This window comes from Leucopleurus acutus, assembly GCF_964270905.1.
Source record: "Leucopleurus acutus genome assembly, chromosome: 2".
Lineage (NCBI taxonomy): Eukaryota > Metazoa > Chordata > Mammalia > Artiodactyla > Delphinidae > Leucopleurus > Leucopleurus acutus.
Genome location: NC_139143.1, coordinates 2,277,136 through 2,302,072, shown reverse-complemented (window position 1 = coordinate 2,302,072; position 24,937 = coordinate 2,277,136). Strand labels below are relative to the sequence as shown.

At 44.6% G+C, this 24,937-nt stretch overlaps 1 protein-coding gene across 1 annotated transcript in view; it reads left to right on the top strand.

The window, feature by feature from the left end:
• CAMSAP2 (calmodulin regulated spectrin associated protein family member 2) overlaps positions 1–23,214 on the top strand; it is a 98,153-nt gene extending 74,939 nt beyond the window's left edge. The window contains exons 7-17 of the mRNA XM_082832695.1: positions 3,494–3,587; positions 5,615–5,699; positions 8,534–8,616; positions 8,884–8,953; positions 9,269–11,402; positions 14,373–14,509; positions 14,924–15,144; positions 17,126–17,198; positions 17,950–18,065; positions 19,571–19,689; positions 20,324–23,214. Of these exons, the coding sequence (XP_082688821.1) occupies positions 3,494–3,587; positions 5,615–5,699; positions 8,534–8,616; positions 8,884–8,953; positions 9,269–11,402; positions 14,373–14,509; positions 14,924–15,144; positions 17,126–17,198; positions 17,950–18,065; positions 19,571–19,689; positions 20,324–20,629 (3,438 nt within the window). The 3' untranslated portion in view covers positions 20,630–23,214. The remainder of the gene's footprint in view (positions 1–3,493; positions 3,588–5,614; positions 5,700–8,533; positions 8,617–8,883; positions 8,954–9,268; positions 11,403–14,372; positions 14,510–14,923; positions 15,145–17,125; positions 17,199–17,949; positions 18,066–19,570; positions 19,690–20,323) is intronic.
• Positions 23,215–24,937: the final 1,723 nt, after the last annotated feature.

Below are 24,937 nucleotides of genomic sequence, written 5' to 3'. Positions count from 1 at the left end.
TATTTTCATATTTATCTTAATACTTTTTCTGGCGCTTCCTATTAAAAATTTTAAATACTTTTACTGAGATCTCAAAGAAAAAAAATGACCTCGTTAAATACATTGAATTGTAAGGTTACATTTGCTTAAGTTGTATACCTTGGACTTCCAATAAATAACATATATCCCTGACGTTTAGATCAACTTAGTCTGGGCATGATCTGGATACAAAGACATTTTCTTCAATCAGGCACTTTAAAAATAGATACTTATCTGCAGAGAAGACTTTGGTCACTTTCTGTGTTCTCTGCTAAATTATCAGAACCACGGTTTTGACCTCAAATGAGTATTTTAAGGCTCTAAGCCCGCAAGAGGTTGCTCAGTCCATGGTGCTGGCCGCCTTGTCATTTGTTAACTTGAGTAACAGCTGTTTGTGGGGAGTAGGGAGTGAGCCCTCTTTTCCCCTCGTGGCGGACTTGTAAACTGGTGTGCTCTTTTTAGAGGGCAGATGGGCGTTGTCTAACCACATTCAAAGTGCACAGAAGGACGTATAAGGATTGTTCGTGGCGGTGAAGAGTTGGCAGCAGTCCACCTTGGGAGGGCCACACTTGAAACGTCTTGTAAAGCAGCTGTTTGAAGGAGGCAGGGGTATCTTACTGAGGCGGAAAGCTCGCTAGGAGTTACTGAGGGAAGCCTGCGGGGAGCACGCCTTATGTGCGGCATGATGCAATTTACATATATTTTAAAAATCCTTTTTCTGTTTGTATGCACATCTGCACACATACAGAGCCGTGGGAAGAGGTCTGTAGAGAGATAAACACGGAACTGTTAACAGTGGTTTCTTCTGACTGCAGTATTAGGATTTGAGGGAGAGGAGTTAAAGCATACTTTTACTTTTTATTCTATGTTCCGTATGTTTGTATTCCTTGATGTCATTTACAGTGTTTAAGAACGTTAATGTACAGCTGCATGACTGTCTTAACTGAAAGAAGCAAAGAAGAGCTCTTAAATGAAATTAATCTGGTACCATTCCAGGAACATAGTGACAGATTTATTGCTGTTTAATCATCATAAATTCAGAAAGACATTCTCTTCATAAACTAGTTACTGGGAAAATTATTTCTTACTATGCTGACATCTAGTGGCCAGACACGTTACAGTTATGTTATTAGGACAGTTATCTTACCAAGGTGCTTAAAATAAATTTTTTCCATAATTGACATATAACATCGTATAAGTTTAAGGTGTACAGCCTGTTGATTTGATTCACCTATATACAGCAGAAAGATTATCACCATAGTATCAGTCAGCACCCTCATCACGTCACATAATTACCATTTTTGTTGTGAACATTTAAGATCTACTCTTTCAGCAATTCTCATGTATATAATACAGTTATCATTAACTATAATTATTTGATCCCCAGAACGTATTCATTTTATAATTGGGAATCTGCAGCCTTGACCAGTACTCCTGCATTTCCCCTACCCCAGTCCCTGGGAACCACCACTCTGTTTCTGTGGGTCTGGCTTTTTCAGATTTCATGTACAAGTGATGCCGTACAGTGTCTGTGTTTCTCCGTCTGACTTATTTCACTTCACACAGTGCCCTCGAGATCCGTCTGTGTGGTTGCAAATGGCAGACCTCCCTTGTTTCTTGTGGCTGCACGTACACCACATCTTCATCCATTCATCTGCTGGTGGACACTCGGGTCGTTTCCATGTCTTGGCTGCAGTGAACATGGAAGTGCAGATATCTCCTCAAGAGATCTGTTTTCATTTTCTTTGCTTATGTACCCAGATAGCTGGATCATATGGTGGTTCTATTTTTAATTTTTCGAGGAGTCTGCATGCCGTTTTCCATAGTGGCTGCACCATTTTACATCCCCACCAACAATGCACAAGGGTTCCCTTTTCTCCACGCCCTCATCAGCGCTTGTTATCGCTTATCTTTTTGACGATGGCCATTCTGACAGGTGTGAGCTGGTATCTGCTTGTGGTTTTGATTTGCGTTTCCCTGATGATTAGTGATGTTGAGCTCCAGGGTCCTTAAGATAGTAATTAATTTCCTATCAACAGACAATTATGGGGTACTTAAACAGTGTTTTTCCAAAAGATATACACAGCTTTCAGTGAACTGCACTAGTAGAGCTGGAACCTAGCACCGATGCTTTAGATATAATTTTGTACTTTGGTTTTAGAAAGTATACTATGAGATAAGTATAAAGAAAAACTATAAATCACAATCATCGTACTACCCAGAGATATTCCGTATCAACATTTCGATGCTTTGCCAGTGACTGGCCTTTCTTATAATATGTTTATTCATTCATTTATATGTTCATTCAATACATATTTATTGGACATCTATTATGTACCAGGCACTGTCTTAAACACTGAAGATGTAGTAGTGAGCACAGCTTTGTCCTTTTGACCATATAGTCTGATGGGTAAGATGAGGAACCCTGGAGAATATGGTATTAGATGAAGCTGGGGAAACTGAAAAGGGACCCAATCAGGTACCCGCTTGTAAACTATCGTCAGTCTCCCAAGGGCGAGGGCGAGCGGGGGAAGGGGCGTTTCATTTTGAAAAGTTTGGCTTCATAAGCCGAAGAAGAAATGCCCGTGTGCTAACCAAGAGGCGGAAACAGTTTGAGTGAGGGTAGTGACGCTGCAGGTGGAGAGAAGTGGGGGGATTCCAGGGCTGTTGAGGCGCAGAACCTGCAGGCCTCGGCGGTGAATCGGGTATGAGGGGAGAAAGAGGCCGGTGTCGCGGTGACTCCCAGGTTTGCTTTGTGCGCCGGGAAGGTGGCTGCCGTTCAGGGAAATAAGGATGGGATCTGATCAGACTTGTGGGGAAGACGGCTGGCACAGTGAGAGAAACAGAAAGTGCATGTGCAAGTGCAGTTATGCCTTTGGGGGCCGTTCGATAGCTGGTGGGTGTGGGCGGCAGTTTTCAGACATCAGGGGTATCGAATGCTGCTGAGGGCTTGGGGGCAACGAAGACGAAAAAAATCTGTTTCATTTAGTGACACAGACATTGGTGACCTGAGCAAATGCTGGCTCAGAGCGAGGGCGCCTGAGTGCCAGACTGGAGTGGATTAGGGAGAGGAGGGCTGAGAGCAGGTTGTTGGGAGAGGCCGGTGTTACAGAAGTCCGAAGCGATGAGCAGGCCACGTGGGCGCATGCCGGAGGGTGAAGGATCGCGTGCCGGTTTCGGCTGCGTTCAGTGGCAGAGGTTTGAGCAGGTGTAAAAGCCAAGCAGGAAGGACTCAGCTGAGGAGAAGAATAAACATACAGGAGAAAGGAATATAACTGAGAATGGAAAGCTTCTGAGAAGGTAACCCACGGCACAGCCTTAGGGATTATAAGCTTTATCATTTCTTTAAAAAAAAAATCACAGATTTTGATGGGTGAGTGCTATTTCGAGCTGTGTTTTAATAGGTAACTCCCTGTCATTGCTTTCTGGTCGGGCGTTACCTGCTTTCTCTCCTAACTTCTTGCCTCTCGCACAGAGTAACTACCTGGTGTTCATGGCGGAGCTCTTCTGGTGGTTTGAGGTCGTGAAGCCCTCCTTCGTCCAGCCCCGCGATGCTCGTCCGCAAGGAGGTGATCAATGTTCCCGTAAACAAGCAGGATGGAGCGTTCAGATAGCCTCACCTGGTTATTCTTTTACAGGGAAGCCTGTTGCTGTTTCCTAGTCTAGCCTTGATAAAGTCTCTCTCAACGTTTAAAGCCACTAAATTCTCCGTGACAGACATGGTGTAGGGGAGGCAAAGGGGGTGGCGAGAATAGCCCTGCATTCCACGGCTTATGCTGTGGGACTTGTAGCTTTAACTGTTTTCCCACTTTCCTCTCTTTGCATCTTTTACCCCCATCCCTAGCTTTTTGTTCCCTGTTAGAGTCTGAGTTTTTAACATTGTTGCCCAGAAGCCACTCCAATTATGGCTTGGCTTTAATCTGTAATTTGAGCTTGCCCTTAAACCATAAAGGGGCTTGTTATATTTATTCTTAACCCTAGTAGGTTTTGTGATTGTTACGGTTCCACGATCTATTGATTGCCCATAGATATAAATAAAGGGGTGAGTTACTGTAAAGATCTCTGGAAATGAAGAAAAAAAATCTTTCTGTATTTTCTCGAAAGCAGAACAAATTTTCCATCAGCTTCCATTATAAGACCAGAGTTTAATTTCTGTAGGGGAAAATCAATTCCACATGATAGGTGTGGGCCCACTAGAGAACTCGCCCCCGTCGTAACTCTGGGCTCTTCCTGCTGCCAGCGGTCTGCCCAGCACGAAGTGGGATTACTGTGCCTGCCAGCTAGCTAGCTGCTTTCCTTGGTGCCCCATTTTTGTATTTTCCCTTATTATTTCTCCCCATCCCCACCCCTTCCCTCAAAAAATATTAAAGAAGAGCAAGAGATCAAGAAGGAGGGAAAACTGCGTACTCAGGCGGCAGTGGGTAAGGGACGTGGGAGGGCGATACCACTCTGGTGAGTAGAAGGAGCTGCCTTCAGTCGGCTGGCCCACTGCGTCCCAGGCCAAATTCTGGAAAACATGCAGGAAATGAGTGTTTAACCTGTTGTGCCTCCGAGCTGCTTAGGGCAGAGCTGTCGTGTAACGAGGCAGACCTAGAGAGCAGCCGAGGCCCTTCCCGAAGGCCACTGCGTAAAGCCAGGTGTCTTCGGTAGTTACCACAAACGATACTGTACAGCTTTTCACCGTTAACATAGCGTTTTCATGTACGTCGCTTTGTGTGATCTCATCTGTGAAGCCCACTATTCAAAATATTCAACAGCTGTTACATTAGGCCTCCAAAGCAAACAATAAATGAGCGTTATTTACAAAAATGTAAACTATACAGTGGTTTTAATTACTAACCAATGAAATTGTCTCTAATTGATTACCAAAATACCAACTATTTCATAGATGTAAAAGTGACCATGTGCAACTGAAGTTCTGTGAAAGCTTTTAGCAAAATTAGACACTCGTTTATTTTTGTTTTAAATACGTTTATTTATCTTATATTAAGCCTTTTTTTCCCAATTAGCCTTAATCAAGTGGATTTTTTTAAATTCATTTATTTATTTTTGGCTGCGTTGGGTCTTTGTTGCTGCGCGCGGGCTTTCTCTAGTTGTGGCGAGCGGGGGCTACTCTTTTTTGCGGTGCACGGGCTTCTTATTGCGGTGGCTTCTCTTGCTTCAGAGCACAGGCTCTAGGGCGCGTGGGCTTCAGTAGTTGTGGCACGTGGGCTCAGTAGTTGTGGCTTGCGGGCTCTAGAGCACAGGCTCAGTAGTTGTGGTGCACGGGCTTAGTTGCTCCTTGGTGTGTGGGATCTTCCCAGACCAGGGCTGAAACCTGTGTCCCCTGCATTGGCAGGCGGATTCTTAACCGCCGTGCCACCAGGGAAGCCCCAGTCAAGTGGATTTTTTAAGCCAGAACACTTCCAAGAACAGTTTAAAGAAAATCTGTCCTTTTGAAAATTATTTAAGGAGAAAATTAAATATGCTAAGATTTCTCTATAAGTAATAAGGAAAATTGTGGTTAAACTTAAACATAAGTGGCTCATAATTCCTGAAGCAGTGTTGGAAACATGCTAACTATGTAATTCTGAGGGTTTTTTTTCCTTTCCTGTAGCTGAACCTGTGGACGATCTGCCCTCAGATCCTGTCTTAACTGCTGCCCAGAGAAACGCCTTGGACAGCTCTGACTTCACCCCAAGGTAGAGTCCAGAACATCGATTCCATTCACTCAGGAAATCAAAATCTTATTACATTAGAGTTTTTAAAGTTTCAGTTGGACTTTGAACTAAGTACGTTTCAATTAACTTACCCTATTAAAGCCTGTTTTAACATCACCGTAATTGAAATTTACACTGAAATGAATGTTTCATAAATAGGCTTTTACGAATCGCACTGAAAGGTGGGAAGGTCCAAAAAATCGGCCTAAAACTAAACTTCTGCTGCATAACTTGTTTATATTGAGATTATATGATGCTTAAACGACAGGTAACCCTTAGGCCAGGGGGACATTGTTTAATTTTCCATTTTTTAATAATTTTTTAATCTTTGAGGCAGTCTTCCCTACTGTTTTGTTTGCTGGTTACTGTAGCTATTCATAGAGCACAGTGGAATATTTATTGTCCTGTTGAATCTTTGTCTCATGCTTTAGTTCTCAGTATCAGGAACTGAACTGGAAGCAAAGTAAACATTTAATAGCCGGGTAGTCCTGACTTCTGACCCAAGTATGTGATAGAGACATTAATTTGTTTGAAACTGTCTTTCAGCAGATCCTGTAAGCACTTTGAATGCGTATTTACTAGAACCTAAAATGTGTATTGACTTCGGGCTCCCTAACTTACCTGATTTTTATTTTAAGTTTAAAACGGATGTATTTTGGGATTTTTTTTTTTTTTTTTTAGAAATTCAAGCAGATCTATTAAAAATACATTTTAAAAATTATGAGTAAGAAATTGAATCTTTCTGCATGAAATATGAACTTGTACTGCAGTTGTCACCCCCTCCTCACATCTAAGAAGTCTCTCTCTCCACTGTGTGCTAACGAGCATGGACAGAACCCTTACAGTACTCTTACTGCCTTCGGTAGGGCTTCTTAGCGCTGTGAACTTCTCATCTCGCTAAGTATTTCCTTCAGATTAAGAAGGCATTTTCCTTCCCTTACCCTCTGATTGACTCCTATAAATTTTCTTACTTACACTAAGTTTTCTATTTCGTAACCACCCCCGAGATTTACCACAAAGGGATTAGGTTAGAATGTGGCTGATCCAGGAGCGTCTCTGTTTTATCCCGTCGGAAACTTCTTTGTACACGCTACTTCCTCAGTGCTTTCCTGGGTCGGTTGGATAGTGGCATTTCCTTCCCTGAAAATTTAGAAAACACTCAGTATTCTGGGTCGTAACTCTTGTACTGTTAAATCTTTAAAACCTCTGAAACTTTCCAGTTAAAGACTAGGTTATTCCATGATTATTATTTCTAGGAACTTGAGTGGACGACCTTCCACCTTTCTGACACTGGGAAATGTCTTAAGATTCTCTGGAAGACTCATTCCTTCTCTGTCTCTCAGATATCTGAGTGGCTACCTTTTTCCTTTCTCCCAGCAGAAGAACTTCCTATAACCAGATGGATGTCTGAATCCTTTTCCTTGAAGAGTCATTGTGTAATCCTTTCATTTCTATGAGTTTCCATATGGTCCATTTGTAGTTCTCCCATTGTAGAACTTTTGGGGAAGGATTCAAGGATTTCTGCTCTTCCTGGGAATAATGCAGCCACATTTACAAATGTTATCACACCTGAATGGTGACCTTACGAGGAAAAAAAGCCAAAGGAAGAAGACAGCAAAGCAAGACATTGGTAGCAGCTACTGCACACGCTTGGCTACTAACCTGTACGGGAATCACCCCACATCAAAATCATCTGTGCAGGCGGGAAGTAAGGCAACTGTAGGAAGGTACCACAGTTTAGCCATTACTTGGGGAAGAAGAAAAGAGTGAACCTATTTTAATAACTGAACTTGCATCTCTTCAGGATTATGCTCCTGTTGTAGATGTAGGAAGGGCAGAGGTTGCGGAAAGGCTGCTGGAGCGGGGATGAGAGAGACGGACGAGACAGGGAGCAGCGTGGGGTCCTCTCCCCGGGTTTCCCAGGAAACGACCCGGGACGCCAGTGAGAGGAAACTGATGTGCGGGGCAGGGGCGGGGGCTGTGGGAGCTAAGCGACAGCGAAGGTGTGCACGTGCTCCGGGCGTTGTTGCTTCTGGAAAGCTCGTGAATTAAGCTTTCATTAAATAATAAGAATGCAGCATTGTGGCTTACCTTTGTATCCTTTAGCTGCTTGTTCACCTTCGCAGTTTGCATTAGCCGAGAGGTAGTGTGGTCGCAGAGAGCTGCAGAGGTCACGGCGTCCTGCTCCCAGCTTAGGCTCAGCCCATTGGGGTCGGGATGCTTAGTTCCACCTGCTACGAGGTAGGCCGTGGTGGACTGAAAACGTAGAAAAAGAAAAACTAAATTGTGGCCAAATGTCGTCAGAAACTGAGAAGTAGACTGTGTGATCCGCTGCATTAACTGGAACAGGGTGGAGTTAAATCAGAAAAAATGTAAGTGTTAAAGACGTGCAGACTGCCCACGAGCAGGGGGTGCCAGGCTCTTTCACAAGGATTCATCATTCCTGTACTTTCAGAGATTGAGATTCGACCAGAATACTGCAAGTTGACAACTTTACTTTCTTTAATTCTCAGTCTTTCTATTTGTAAAATGAAAATAATGTGCCGTATCTTGTCTCATAAGGACATTGAGCTGTACATGAAAGTAGTGTTTCAAGCTCTTGGGCTAAAAGACATAAAATACATAGAGATACATATAATCACCGCCATTCTTTGGTTTAAACACTATATTATGTTTCCTTATTATTTTTTTTTTTCACTTAGGATGGAGAGTCAGAAGTGACAGTGTTGTTTCCGACTTCAGCTGTTGTATCTAAAATTTATATGCAAGAGCTAGACACTTTATGACATTTGATTGACGTGTATTTTATGTTGCAGTGGGGAAGGAGCTGCGCTTACACACTCTCGTCCTCATTTGCCTTCTAGACACTCACGTCCCCAAGCTCATCCTTCAGCCTCAGGTAATGTATTTGAAAAAGCCTAGGAAAATGCCATTTAAGTGGTTAACTAGAAAATGATTGAGAATAAATGTAAATAAAAATATCCAGTTCTTTTTTCTAAACAGTGTTACATATGACACACTAAAAGGGCTGCTTCTCTATGCTTGCTTTTAACAAAATGATCTTTATTTCTCCACATGTACTTACCTTATGTGAAATCTGTTAACTTATTGTAAGTTAAATTTTTTTTACATGATTTCAATGACTTTTACTTTTATGCATTTGAAGGAGGAATAAGAAGGTCTTCATCTATGTCCTATGTTGACGGCTTCATAGGGACATGGCCCAAGGAGAAAAGGTACACAGAGACTTATTTTTAGTGTACTCACGTTCTCAAGAACTGCTCATCCCCCGCCCCCACCCCCTTGTTAGCCAGATTGCAATTTAATTAGTACCTGCATTTGAAAAGGGCAACGTGGGCCGATGATAGAGTGACCAAAGGGGCCAAATGTGACGGGTGGCCCGACAGCCTTACCCTCGCCTTGAGGACAATGTGATTATGAGAAATGGGAAAGAAAGGAAGCATAATTTCAAATAACTGTTGCTGTTCAGTGAGATCAGATTGTTTCCTTTCTGGGATTATTTAAAGATTTTCTCTTTAATTTTTTTTTAGATCATCAGTGCATGGCGTTTCATTTGATATTTCTTTCGATAAAGAAAGTAGTATACAGAGGTCCACTCCAAACCAAGGAATCACTCGTTCTATTAGTAACGAAGGACTTACTCTGAACAACAGTCGTGTATCCAAGAACATTAGGAAAAATCTGTCCTTCAAGCCAGTAAATGGGGAGGAGGGAGCAGGAGGCATTGAAGAAGAACTTCAGGTGGGCTCTCACGGCCACCTGACGGCCTACGTGCCCCTAAACACAAACGAAGTAGGTTCTAAGCAGAACATGGCTCACAGGCTTCCGAACGGAGCTCTGCAGAGCAGGGTGCTCCTCGATGAGTTCGGCAGTCAGGTCGGGACCCCCAGCATCGAAGAGGCGTTACAGATAATCCACGACACCGAGCAGCCTGCCCACACCCCTCGGCCGGACCAGCTTGCCAACGGCTTCTTCCTCCACAGCCAGGACGTGGGCGTCCTGAACTGCAGCGTCCCGCGCAGCCAGTCCAGTCCCGAGAGCATGGCGGACACGAAAGGCGCCTCGAGCCCCGTCACTGACAACACGGAGGTGGACACGGGGATCCACGTCCCTTCAGAGGACATTCCGGAAACTATGGATGAAGACTCTTCCCTGAGAGACTACACCGTGAGTCTGGACTCTGACGTGGACGACACATCCAAATTCCTCCAGGACTACAACCCCAGAGAGGCCTTGAGTCCCTGTCCCAGCACCGTCAGCACCAAGTCCCAGCCCGGTAGCAGCGCCTCCTCCAGTTCCGGCGTGAAGATGACCAGCTTTGCCGAACAGAAGTTCAGGAAGCTGAATCACACCGACGGAAAAAGCAGCGGCAGCAGTTCTCAGAAGACCACGCCGGAGGGCTCGGAGCTCAACATCCCTCACGTGGTGGCCTGGGCACAGACCCCAGAGGACACGGGCCTTCCGCACGGCCGGGACACCACGCAGCTGCTGGCCTCCGAGGTGGTGCATCTCAGGATGAAGCTGGAGGAGAAACGGCGGGCCATCGAGGCCCAGAAGAAGAAGATGGAGGCCGCGTTCACCAAGCAGAGGCAGAAGATGGGGCGGACGGCCTTTCTCACCGTGGTGAAAAGGAAAGGGGACGGCCCCTCCCCGCCCCGGGAGGAGGCGGCTGGCGCGGAAGACGGGAAAGTGTACGCGGAGCGGCCGCCGGAGAAGGAGCCACAGAAGGCGAACGGGCCGAGGAGCGGGTCCCCGGCGGACCCCAAGGAGGGCACGGAGAGCCCCGTGGGCAGGTGGCCGCCGTCCCCGAGCGCGCCCGGCGACCCCGAGGGGCCGTGGAGCCCGGCGGGCCCCACGGAGGAGCCGCCGCAGGACGGCGAGCTGCTGGAGCACACGCGCTCCATCGAGAGGCTCAACGCCTCCCTGCTCGTCCTGCAGCGGGAGATGCAGCGCCTGGCGCTGCAGCAGGAGCTGCTGATGCACATGCGCGAGCAGCAGGCCTGGGTCATCTCCCCGCCCCCGCCCTCTCCGCACCGGCCGGCCCGCGCAGGGAAGCCCCACCGGCCGCCGGCCGAAGCCCCCCGCCCTGCCCACCCGTCTCCGCAGCCCGCTGCCAGGAAGAGTGCCTCCTTCTCCGTCAAAACTCAGAGAACTCCCAGGCCAAATGAATTGAAACTCACGCCCTTGCACCGAACGCTGACGCCCCCTCGCTCTGTGGACAGCCTCCCTCGGCTCAGGAGGTTCTCCCCGAGTCAGGTCCCCATTCAGACCAGGTCCTTCGTGTGCTTGGGGGGCGGCGGAGAGCCGGAAGCGAAGGAGTCCGGACGCGAGGAGGGGGAGGAGGAGGGGGAGGGCTCCACGGGCCCTCGGGAGCAGCACGGGCACACCCCGGAGGACGAGGAGGCGCAGGCTCCGCCCCCTGCGGCTCCCGAGGGCCCGGCGCGGCCCGCCCGGAGCGAGGACCGCGTGAGTCAGCCTGCAGAGCCTCCTTGCAGACCTGCCTTCCCACCCGCTGCTCCTAAAAGTGCTAATCTGATTGAAGTCTCCCTCTCAGATTTGAAAGCCCCTGAAAAGGCTGATGTATCTGTTGAAAAATATGACGGAGAAAGTGATAAAGAACCAGTTGATGACGACCAGAAAGTATGCTGTGGATTCTTCTTTAAGGTAACGCTGACCCGCGTGGCCCAGGCCTCTCCGCTGGTGGGTGTTTTCAGTTGGCGCGCTTGCTGCTTCGGCAGCCGCCCTTCTCGTTCCAGGTCTGCCATTAACCCTAAAATGTATTCTGGCCCGCCCCTGTGGACTGCAGTTCTGTTCGGGCACATTGGTTTCTAGAACAGTCCTCCTTTCATCACATCGTGGTACATGTTTAGACGTGCTGTTTTTGTCCCTCTGACTCTCTCACTTTCACCAAAGCCTTTTGAAAACCAAGTGATTCACACTCTTCCAAAAGATGTTCAGTGGCCACTTTGTAAAAAGCTCATAACTTGGCATTGCATGTAAGTCTGTTTTAGTTTATTTTCTTAATACTGACCATCTTCCCTTGTATGTATTGTTTTTTAAAAAATCTTTTGGGGCTTCCCTGGTGGCGCAGTGGTTGAGAGTCTGCCTGCCGATGCAGGGGACACGGGTTCGTGCCCCGGTCCGGGAGGATCCCACGTGCCGCGGAGCGGCTGGGCCCGTGAGCCATGGCCGCTGAGCCTGCGCGTCCGGAGCCTGTGCTCCACCAGCGGGAGAGGCCACAACAGTGAGAGGCCCGCGTACAAAAAAAAAAAAAAAAAAAAAAAAAATCTTTTGAAAACTGACCAGACAGACTCGTGCAAGGTGAAACATTTAAAAGTATATAATTGGAGCAGTTGTCATTGAAATAGCTTCTCTAGAAGCATTGGCGAAGGTGTAGCATATGACCCCTAATCTCAGGGTCGGTGTTGGATGTGACATGTGTTTAAACAATACTACAGCCAACTAACACAAATACTGAGCAGTATCACCTCGTGATGGTAAGATCTTGAAATTTATCATAGATATTAGAACCAGAAGAGCCTAATATTATTTAAAAATGTTTCTCCTGTCATCCCTTTTTTCATCTTTACATTTTTCCAAATTCCCTATAGGGAATAATACAGGGTTCTTTATAATCAGAAACATGTATATGTGTGCTACTCGTGTTCCTTTTTTTAGTTAAGGGACTGAAGTAAAGAGTTTGTGATCCTGAATAGCTCCACAATTGGGAATATAGACAGGAAGACAGCACTCAGTGGCAACAGTTTATAATTTTGGGTTTTAAATGAAACGTACAGCAGTCCTATTGGGGTCAAAACCCGCAAATACTGAACTGAAGTATTTACAACTGAATACTTCAGCATACTGCAGCAATACTGCAGCAATACTGAAGCAGTTACAACTGCTAGTTTTACTTAGGATCATTAAATATTGGAACCTGGTAACTTACTTTGAAGTTGGTCATAGAGAGATGGCCCTCTCGGCCCTTTTTAATGTTTAGAAATTTGAATGTGGGCTGTGTTTTGTCTCTTAACCGTGTAGAACTACTATTTTTTTTTAATAGGCTGCTACTGTAGACAGTAATAGATGTGTTTAATTTTAGAGACCTTGCTACCTCTGCTCCTGCAGAGAAAGGAGAACAGAGGGGCATCCTTGGGTGTAAAACGTACAGTCCATCTCTACCCTCGTTTCCTCACTTCAGTTTTCACTGCCCAGTACTCCCCCCTTGGACCGTGGTCATAGCTCATTCGCGGGGCTCTCTGCCTCTGTCATGGTCCCATTCGTCACACTGCCACTTGGTAGCATAACTCGACAGAGTCTCTTAGAGTTGCCTGTTGGATAAACTTAAACCCCTCAGCATGTATTCAGGGGCCTTTCACAGACTGATCCAAGCCTGTTGGTCCACCCTCTCCCCCCATAACTCTGTTTGGGATGTTTTGTAAGACTAACTTCAGGCCTCATCTGTTTGCTGCAGCCTTTCATCTACCCTTTCCTTGGGTAGATGTGAATATGTTCTCCTCTGGGTCTCTTGTATCCTAAACATCCTCATAGTAATGCCGCTGACCCAGAATTTCCAACTACCTTGTGATTTGCTTCTGTTACGATTTCTCTTAGACTGTGAACTCCTAGAGACACTGCATCTCCTTATCCCCAGAGCATAGTAAAGTGCCTGGCAAATTGCAGTGTGTGTAGTTTGTTTGACACAGACGTGTGAATGTTTGGACTGACTGTTTGAATGGTATCTTCTGACTTTCTCCATTCAGAGTTCATCTCTCTCTGGGTTTCTGTGCAAAGCACCTTGTTTGTACCTCTTCCCCGTGGGATCTAGAAGCTCCTTAACCTAAGGTGCCCTATCTTTTTCATATTTTAGTATCTGTAATGTCTGACACTATGTTGTGAATGTATTAGACACGCAGGAAACACTTGTTGAATTAATAAGCAAGGCATCCTTACGACAGGGAACCACTTCTACAGCTGGTTACTTTCCTGACTTCTGAGCTCCCTGAGCGTTCAGGTAGAAGCTGGGGCAGGCTCAGGACACCTACAGGTCATGAACTAGCTCTGGGGTTAGGAGTATAAGTATGCTCGTCTTCTCTTCAAAGGAAAAACCTGTGGTATAGTTCAGAACCCAGCAAGCAAACTGTCAGGACCTCAACTTTTTAAAGAAAATAATGCAGCAATAGCTTCATTTATGTGATACAGCTTTGGGTAGCTCATTTTTTTGATGCTTTTACTCGAGTTTTCTATATTAAGCATCTATTTAAATACAATTTAAATGCAGTTTTAAAAATTGTGGGGAAACTCTCCACTCTATCAGTTATTTATCAGGGCCCAAAAAAACTTTGTCTTTTTTTTTCCTTTTTATGTTGTTCTTTGCTAACTTCCTAAGTTTTGAAAACATGTAATCAAAGAAGTTTGTGTCCTCTGTTACTTGATAAAAGTATTACCACTTTAATTCATTTCTCCCCTCATAATTTTGGAACATGTGCATCTATGGTGCGGTTGGAGTGAGCTTCACTAGACAGTTTGGATTTTCAGTTATTAAGAGTGACCCCTCCATGTGGCCACAAGCATTGAACATGAGGATATTGGTGCCTCAGATGTTTCCTCTTTCTCAATGACATTCACTCTTAGGATGATCAAAAAGCAGAAAATGATATGGCAATGAAACGGGCAGCTTTGTTGGAGAAACGATTAAGAAGGGAGAAAGAGACCCAGCTGCGGAAGCAACAGCTGGAAGCTGAGATGGAGCACAAGAAAGAGGAGACCAGGTGGGGGCTGCTGCGCGGGGTCCGTGGGAGGTGGTGTCCCCCTGGCTCTTGTTAACGGTGTTTAGGGACCTTTGCAGAATATAGAGACAACGCTGATTTGGGGTGCTTTTTAGAAGTTATTTTCCCAAAGTGTTACTTGGTTGCATATTTTTATCCTGAGTTTGGGGCATCTTAAAGTTCTCCAGAAACATTAATTGAAAGTAATTTTCCTGGGTTTTACACACACACACACACACACACACACACACGCATTTTTTAAGTACTTACTTATTAGTGGTATATTTAAGTGACCTAAATTATCTCAAGTACATTTTAAATGAACCAGTTTCCCAGGGGCTGAATCATTCTTCCTTCTCACGTAAGTGCACACCTGACAGTGTTGTGCACAAAGAAATGTACCCGCTTGTTTCCTAGGCGTAAAACCGAGGAAGAACGTCAGAAGAAGGAAGATGAGCGAGCCCGCCGGGAGTTCATCCGGCAGGAGTACCTGAGGCGCAAGCAGCTGAAGCTCATGGAAGACATGGACACGGTCATCAAACCTCGGCCTCAGGGAGCAAAGCAGAAAAAGCAGCGGCCGAAGTCTATCCACAGAGACCACATTGAATCCCCCAAAACACCCATAAAAGGTCCTCCAGGTAACACGTGCATTGTGAGGAGTCTGTTCATAGCCACAGCAGCCCGGGCAGTCACGCTGGCAGGGGGTGCTCGGGGCTGAACTGCACACTCCCTGTGTGCAGAACCAGAACGAGCAGAGGATGCTTCCGGTGACTTGAGTGTATTATGTGTGCATGCATATGGCCAACAGAGCAAACGCAGGGGTGAACATCCAGCTTAAACACTAACCTGGCAGGGAGCTCGCCCTCAGACGTCAGCTCCCTGGATCATTAACTGCCCTTTCTGTACTGGTAAATTGAAGGATAAGCATTGTGTGCCAGGAATGTGTACAGAACATGTCAGTATAACCAGGAATATAAGATCAGGAGTTCATGAGTCCCTCCTTTAAGATATAAATGGTCAAAAATCCAAATTTATAATTTCTGGAGTTGAGATAATATTTTTTTCTAAATTCAACATGCATATTCTTATTTTTTTAATGTTTACTTTATTAAAACTAAATGCCATGGAAAATTTTAGAGAATTCCTAGAGTAATTCTAAAACTGAAGGAAAATAACATAACATTGACTGTTTAAAGAGACCTCTAATGCTCACAGACATAGAAAACAAACTTATGGTTACCAAAGGGGAAAAGGGGCGGGGTGGGTGAGATAAATTAGGAGTTTGGGATTAACAGGTACACACTACTATATATAAAATAGAGAACCAACAAGGACCTACTGTACAGCACAGGGAACTATATTCAGTATCTTGTAATAGACTTATAATGGAAAAGAATCTGAAAAAAGAATGTGTGTGTATATATATATATATATATATATATATATTATATATAAGTGAATCACTTTGCTATACACCAGAAACTAACACAACATTGTAAATTAACTATACTTCAATTCAAAAAATAAAGAGAACTCTACCTTTTCTAGTCAGTGAAAATTTTTGATACCCAGTATTGGCTGAAATTAATAAATTAATTTTCTACCTGGTAATTAGATACTCCTAAATATATTTTATTCTTCTTGTTAATTTCTTTGTTAATTTTTCTTACTGTTAACTTTTTCCTTATAATCCCTGTATTATATCTCATATTACCACGTTGTTTCTGGAATAAATCCTAACAGCAATTAATTTTGTCATTATTTCTTTTTTTCCTTCCAGCCTTGTTGAGATATGATTAGCATACAGCACTGTATAAGCTTAAGACAGTATAATGACCTGACTTACACACATCATGAAGTGATGACCACAGTAAATTTACTGAACACCCATCATCTCATCTCGCATAGATACAACATTAAAGGAAAAGAAAAACATTTGTTCCTTGTGATGAGAACTCCTAGGATTTACTCTTAGCAGTTTTCGTGTCATGTATCACACAGCAGTGTTAGATAAATTATAAACCGTAATCGTCTTGCTGTACATCACATCCCCAGGACTGTTTGTCTTGTAACTGGAAGTTGTACCTTTCCACCACCTTCTTCCAGTTCCCCCTCCCTCCCCCCACCTCTGGTAACCACAAATCTGATCTCTTTATCTATGAGTTGGTTGGTTTGTTGAAGTATAATTGACCTACAACACTGTGTTAGTTCCTGTTACACAACATAGTGATTCATTTGATGTTTCCATACGTTTCAAAATGATCACCAGGGTTAGTCTAGTTACCACCTGTCACTGTACAAAGATATTACACAGTCATTGACTATGTTCCCCACCCTGTACATTTCATCCCCGTGACTCCTTTATCTTCCAGCTGGAAGTTTGTACCTCTTAATTCCTCACTTACTTCATTATTTCTCAAAAGTAGTTCCTTGCTCATTTTGAATAAATTGTGCGTACATGCATGCAAGCATATTATGCATCTAAAAAGGAAAAGAAACTACGTGAGCTCCGTTTTCATATGCTGGTGTTGCCTAATGAGCAGACTCTTTTCCAGTTGTTCCTTTTGAATTTCTAATCTTGTTTTTATTCAGGATCACAAATTTGTCGTGTCTTTTCAGTCTCTAGCCTTTCTTTGGCGTCACTGAACACAGGCGACAGCGAGAGTGTGCATTCAGGCAGGAGGACCCCGAGGTGAGTTGCAGCATAAGCGTTTTCGTAGAAAACGTTACTTTGTATTTCCCAGTGAACGGACCGTAGTCACAAATGTTTATAAGTGTTGCCCGCTAGGACAGTTTGGGTTTTTGTTCAAAGAAATTTATATGTAAAGAGGTCTGTTCATCTTTCAGTTTTTTATCTTTCAGGATTTTAGAATTATGACACCAATAAGACATTAACCGTAATTGTACATCAGTCGTTGCCACTACGATTGTGATATAATCATGGTAAAAACAGAAAGTACCTCGTCGGTATAGCGCCGGCCTCTAGTTTTCTTCCCCTTTAGAATAATTCCAAAGTAAGGAATTATTGCTCGTGACTTAGGAGAGATCTCTTTTGTACGCTGTCTCTTTCTTTCTCTAGGATATATGTCCCTTAGAAGCTAAAAATCAGTATTTCATTATTTTATACTATAACACCCATATACAGAAAAGAGCGTTTCTAGGGACAGTCATCAGCTCTGAGCTCTGATCTTTGTATTACCAGCCCACTGCGTTAATTGCCGATTGTCCTGCGGACAAACCATTCATTCTGTCACTCAGCAGACACTTAGGGAGCGCCTGCGGCGTCCTCAGGACTTGGATGTGTGGCTGTGAAGGAGGCGAAGTTATCACCGTCGTCTTGTTTTAAAGCCTCTGGGTTGAGTGTGTTTGGTGCCCACGTACACCCTTCGGAACCCCAAATGTTCTTCTCTATCTGAGGCATTACAATGTTATTTATTATTTAGATCAGAGTCTGTAGAAGGCTTCTTGTCCCCAAGCCGTTGTGGCAGTAGAAATGGCGAAAAGGACTGGGAGAACGCTTCGACCACTTCTTCTGTGGCTTCTGGAACAGAGTACACAGGTCAGTGCCTGTGCATTTTTAGGGAAACAGTTTAACATGGGGCTGAGACTAGCCGCAGGCTGTGCTAAGAAAGGTTCACTGACTTGCCTCTCGGTCTAAACACGGAAGACTGATCCGAAACAGTGAACGCAGGTGGTCACTTTCAGGTAAGTCGGTTTCAGTGATATGGTTTGTCCCAGAAGAATTAAGGTAAGTTTCTAAAAGGTAGTACCACTTAACACCTCATTCCTCTACTTCTCCCTTAAAAATGCAGGCCGTTTCTGTGTTGTAGTTTGGGTTTGAAGAAGTTTTAGAGAGGGTCCCTCAGCAGTGCATCGGTCCTGAGTACTGGGAACAGCTAGAGTCCACCGAGCCCCTGCTCTAACGCTGGGATTTCAGTATCTGGAACGGTGCGTCTTGAAAAACTGTTGAGAGGCTCTAGAAGACATGGGAATGCATTGGGTCCAGGAGGGCACCCAGCCTTGCACGTCCCCGTCAGGCCCGCCTCCAGCCTCTGTTTGCAGAGGTGTTATTGAAGGAAAAGCTCATGGAATGGAAAGTAGGTAAGAACTAGAGAAAAGAAGCAGGAGAGGAAATGTGAGCGCCCTGGAGAGGTAGGTGGGAGGACAGGAGAAGTGCGGAGGAGCAGAGACCGCCCGCGTCCCGCCTGCATCCGTGTGGCCCGGAAGCGGCCCCCAAAGGCCCAAGGAGGCAAAGCTGGCTGACTTGGCGTGAGCTTTCCCTCCCTGTTCTATGGCCTCTAAGACAGCCCCCTTCAGCAGCGTGTCAGCCTTCAAGGCCAGCTTAATGGCCGTGTTGCAGCACCGCTGGGAGCCCAGAGCTGCAGGCCTGCGGCAGGCACCTGACCAGCTCAGACCAGCTCACGGGCTGACTGTGAAAATTCCAGGAATTATGCGGCTGCAGAACAATTGCTGGCCCTGAGTCAGCCATGGTAGGAGTAGTTTACTCTAGAAATAGGTAAAGGTCAGGGCTCATGTTTTTTCTTTCCCAAAGAACCAGTTTCTCGGCACACTACCGAGGGCCTTTCGGGGCAGAGCTGAGTTAGTGTGAGGGGGAGGGAGCCTGCCAACACACGGCCCTTCACGAGCGCGAATGTCCCAGCAAAGTGGCAAAAAGGGTTTCTGTGCTTTACAGACACCGTTGTGAAAAAAAAAATGCTAAGAAAAAACCCCAGAGGTGCGGAAGAAGAAAAAGATGAAGCTTTTTCTTGTCTTTTAAAAGCTAAAGTTACTTGCGGTCCCCTTGTGCGTTAAGCTCACCAATCACCTTACCAAACCCGAGAGAGAGGTGAGACGGGCAGTGTGACGATCACAGCAAGGCCCGCGAAGGCCCCCAGGGGTGTCCCTGCGGATGCAACAGTGCTCTGACCTGCTCTGACCGCTGCAGAGCAGCCAGAGGCCCTCAGGCACAGAATGTGGTTTTCCATCACAGAGTTTAAACACAGTCGTATTTCTGACGTAGGAATGCTGTTTTTGTTTTATTACTGTTATTAAATTCTGCCACAGGACCAAAGCTCTTCAAAGAACCCAGTGCAAAGTCCAATAAGCACATAATACAAAATGCTTTAGCGCATTGCTGTTTGGCTGGAAAAGTAAATGAAGGTCAGAAGAAAAAAATACTGGAGGTAAGCATGTTTGCATGAAAATTAGACTTGGCAACATTGTAAAACTGTCGGAGTCTTCTCTTTCAGTTCAGGAGGAAATTCTCTTCAGGGGACTCCTAGAATTTCAACAGCATATGAAAGATCTGTTAACTATGTTCTCATTGTTAGACTGAGTTTACTTTCAAACGGGATTCTGGAAGACCGCAGATTTTATTAAAGACTAGGCATAGACTTAAGATGATAATATAAAATTATAAATTATTTTCTTGCCCAGAGTCACTCATTCACATTTCATAAATGCAGATAACGTGATCTGCCTTTTTTAAAACGAAGCTCTGTTGCGAAGGAGATCGCCAGTGCCTGGTTGTTAGTGGTAGAGACAGTTTGACTGAGACCGAGAGTTAGCAGACCCTGCAGCCCTTTTAAGTCCCTCCGGGATTACAATTCCGGCACAGCCAACAGGACCTCAGCGGTAAGGTCTGCACACATCTCAATCCCCGTGTGCTGGACGTGGATTGCATGCCTCATTTTGGCTACTAAGAACTTATATTTTAAATTACATGTCATAAAAACTGGCCAAGCAATGTAACACAGTTATATAAATTATATTCGGCAAAATGTTTAAGGGCTTTTATTTTTGTTTCTTATCCTAAAGGAGATGGAGAAGTCAGATGCCAACAACTTCCTAATCTTGTTCCGGGATTCAGGCTGCCAGTTCAGGTCTTTGTACACTTACTGCCCAGAGACTGAAGAGATTAATAAGCTGACTGGGATAGGCCCTAAATCTATCACTAAAAAGATGATCGAGGGCCTTTACAAATATAATTCTGACAGGAAACAGTTCAGCCACATCCCCGCTAAGACTTTATCTGCCAGTGTTGATGCCATTACCATTCACAGCCATTTATGGCAGACCAAGAGACCAGTGACGCCCAAGAAACTTTTGCCCACTAAAGCATAGGAACCGGGAAATACTCGCTTCAGAACATTCATGCTAAATTTGCACTTCATCTTTCCTGCCTATAGAAAACCTTTCTAATTGCCAACAGACTTTTATTAATTGAAACTGGACATCCAGCTCTGTTGTCATGACAACTGGAATGTAGACCGCAGTGTTTGGAGTGCAGGAGGACCCACACGGGTGATAGGCCAGGCGGTGACGCGCTGTCCAGCTCACAGGTGGAGGTTCGCCTGCTCAGTATTCGATACATCGAAGCACTGAGTTCTCATATGGACACTAGTTGAAATACGGCTAAGATTGCGAATTGTGTGTTTTGTTTGTTGCTTTTTTTTAAAGAACTTTTTAACGTACATGCCTGTCTTCAGATGGTTTATTTTGCTGTTTTTCTCTGCTGGGGGTTTGTTCCAAGATACCTTTGTATTTTGTTTCACGTGGAGATCATGCGAGTAGGAAATAGGCCTTCAGAGGTAACTTGCGTCTTTCTTAGGATGCCGAGAGAAACACTAGTGTTTAGTTTTACAGCAACCCTCATGTTTTAATGGTGTTAGAGCATTTGCAAGAATTATTCTGCTGAGTATTTACAATTCCATATTTATTATTCACTCAAGTATTAATGTTTCTCTATTAAATAAGAGGAGAAGTCGTGAAGAGCTGCTATAGGTTCACTTAAACCACATGAGCTTAACCAAGAAGATGTTATAAGAAGTTGCTGATTAAATCAGTGCTGTTTTTACACCACTTCTGGCCAACTCAGAATAATTTGGATTGTTCTTTTAACGAAAAGGCTTCCTATCTCTCTGAAAGTATGTCACTTTATAAGCTGGCGGAAGTAAAGGACACTTGGAGAATAGTCTCGGAATCAGAGGATGTAAGACTTCCTGCCATGAGTTCTCAAGAGGTCTTTACATTATATTTATAACTGATATAAAAAATTATATTTAGAATTTTTAAACATGTACCAAGGGCTACGTTTTAATTTTAAAATAGCTTCACATTCTTTTGCTTACGTTGAGTTTTTCTTCTTCTTTATCCTTTTCAAGTGGTTCAGCTTAGATTAAGTACACACTTGAAATCTTCTCTATGTGGTCTTTGTTCCTTTAACAGTGTATACCAGAGGGTTAGTTGGGGAAAAACTTCATTCTCAGGAAAAGACTTGAATGATTCTGTGACCCTGTTATGTTTCAGTGTTGTGACAACCGTGTAAACTTCGAGGGAAAGACAGTATTGTAGCATATATGAGATGTGTAGTCTGTTTTCTTTCACGGGAAGTAGAGACTAAAATTTATACATTTCTCTAATTGAGTGGTTTAGAGAAATAACTAATATCTCATATGATGTATTTACTTATTTTTTAAAAAGAGTAGGAATGAGATGTCCCTGAACTGTACTTTTCTATTATTATAAGGCCTTTAGGCATCAGTGCATCTGGGTTGTCAACATTTTCTCAAATGCTGTCAATATTTTACTGTAATTTATGTCCTTATATTTATGTATATTTGTTAAAACTGTAAAAAAAAAAAATTCACAGATTTTTTTCCAGTACCTGTGCAAGATATGTGTGTAGCTCAGAACTATTTGTGATCTACTGTTTGCATGTAAGAGACCAGGATATATGTAACTCTTATATTTTAAGTGTATACATACTGTGTATATAATATATGGAGATTTAAACTGGGGGACTGCACATGTTACCTTTCAGACAACCGTTTCTATCACAATGAGAAGGAAATGATTGTCAAATACATGTTTAGATTGACTGGTTTTAAAAAAAAAAAAGTAAGTGAATCTAATCAAAATGTGGTAAATAATAGAGACAAAAGGAGAATTAATAAGCGTTCTACATTACTAAATTTGTTCTTTTCAATCAATTAAATTTCCTTTATCAAAGCAATCTTCTTGGTGATATTACTTGGCCATTAAATTTTTTTTAATTGGCTGCCAGACAATGGAGGAACTAACTGTGTAAAACCGGACAGGACCACCCTTTATTCTCAAATTTGTGTGTGTCCAACAATGTCCACAGTGTCTAAAGGTAGAATGTGAATGTTGCCACAGAAGTTCCTTGCTCTCAGTATGTTTTGCTTTCTTCATGCGGAAAGAATATGGATATATTTAAGTCTGCAGATTTTTTTAAAATTATGTTTCGAAAATTATACACATGAAAATTACGCTATTTCATAAAGTCTGGAGATATCCGTCAACCTTATTGAAACACATTGGTGCTTCTCATCATTGGAGGGTCACGTTATTAGGACAATTATTCAGTCACGTTTGCCAAACAAACCCGTAACGGTTACCAGTGCGGCCTGTCAGATTCTGCCACGTGACACAGCCTTGGAAAGCTTTTCATTCCTCTCGGCTTTTCCCTTTTGCTTTCGAACGACTGTTAACCGTTTTTATTTGGCTGTTTTTAAAGCCGAATTCAGCTTTTTAACTGTGGTTTCATGGGCACTTCGGGCGGTGCAGCGTCTGGTGTGCTTACTGTGCGCCCCGGAGCATCGCTTACAGGTTTTTTTACGATGCTGTGCTGTAAAGGACTGTCCTATTTGCTACTTCCTGGTACCGTGTAGTTTTTCCCCTTTCATTTGAATAAAAGCATGGCACCAAATGACCTTTTCTGTTTCTTGAATAAAATACGGGTTTTGGGGGTAATATTTGAACTTGGGCAAACTCATCATATCGTTCTTCCTATCTCTTCACCTCTGTTTAAACTGAACAGTTGAGATATTCATAAGAGGCCACTAACACTAGACGTTGTTTGAACCCTGACTTAGGCAGTGCTGAAAGTCTGTTGCCTTCCGTGCTCGGCTCAGACGGTCTGTGTGGTGGCGTGTAAGTGTTTGTGCTCGTCCCACACTAATTTTGTCCGTGTTGCTTCACTTTCTTCTGGTGAGTTAGTAATCGTGTCAGAACTAACCCTCTGTACCTTTGGAACTGAACGGCTGCTGAGGCGACCCCCTCACCGCCTACCCCCCCCCCCCCCGTCTCTGGCAGCGGTGGGAAGCCGGGTCTTGGCCATTATTCTCGAAGTTTCACTTTGATTTTGCTGATTCTCTTCGTTCAGAGCAGAGCAGTTAAAAAAAAGAAAGATCTAACAACCGGTTAACAACAACAGAAATCCTTCCTGCATAATTCCACACCTGAAGAAACGTCTGCGGTTGCCAAGCCCGAGAGCGTCCTCCGCCTTTGGTCCTTTGACAGGACACTCGGGCCTCAGCACGGAGTTGCGCTTCCATTTTCAAAACTGAAAAGTATTTAACCGTGAGACTCAGGCGACACTAGAGAAGCGTGCGCAAACCGTGGTGCCCGGGAGTGTGCCCCCTGGCCTGGCTCATTGGGAGTCCTTACTCAGGGCAGAGGAAGGTAGCCTGGTGGATAGGAACAGGCGCCTTTATTTCGTAACCTGTCCACGCGGAGAGATAACAGCAAAGGGAACACGGCTGTGAGGCTCTGACCTAGGAATCGGGCGTGAGTTTGAAACTCTGCCCTCCCTCAGAATCACGGGTGCTTAAAAAGTAGACCTGCATCTCCTTAAAATGGCAGTTTTGCTTTTCAGAGACGCATGAGAAATTAACTATTTGTGTCATTTGGGGGGTACGTAAGCTGCTCTTCACGTCGGGGCTCTAGAACCTCGTCTCGGTGGCCCGCTCTCTGCACCTCCGGGTTCCCTTCCACGTGCCCGGACAAGAGTGAGTTCCTATTTATGTCGGAAAGAAAGAAAAAAAGGATTTTTTTACTTTCCATTGAAGAGGGTAAAGGCAACTGAGTTAACAAAAACGTATGTTAAGGCCCGCGAAGGGTTTTTGTGGGGTTTTTTAACCATACGAAGCGAAGCCACTGTGGAGCCTCAGCTCCTGGTGCCTTTATTCTGCTCCACCCCATCTGTGGCTTGAGGTGTTGAATCCTCGCCCTCCTTCAGGAGCATCTGCTGGGGTGCGAAGACCGCGGGCTGAAGACACGCAGTGGGGGCGCGTGTCGCTGAGTTACGCTCGGCTGCGGTGGTTCACGTCGATGTGAGGAAACGTGGCTCTCAGCCCCGACCAAACAGAAACCGTCCCCTTTCACATCGCCTGAGGACTTAAAGGGTCCTCTGATTGGCTCTCCGTGGAGACGCGAGCATTGACATCTCCATTTTACAGACGAGGGTGCCGAGGCCTTGGAAGGTTAGTGACTCTGTCAGGGACACAAAGCTAAGAAGTGACGGCGTCCCAGCCGCCGTGTCAGCCCGGGGATTTCAGATCCCCTCCCCGCCCGGGCCACACGGGGCAGCCTTTCCCGCTGCCGTAGGTGCTGTGGCCTGAAAAGACG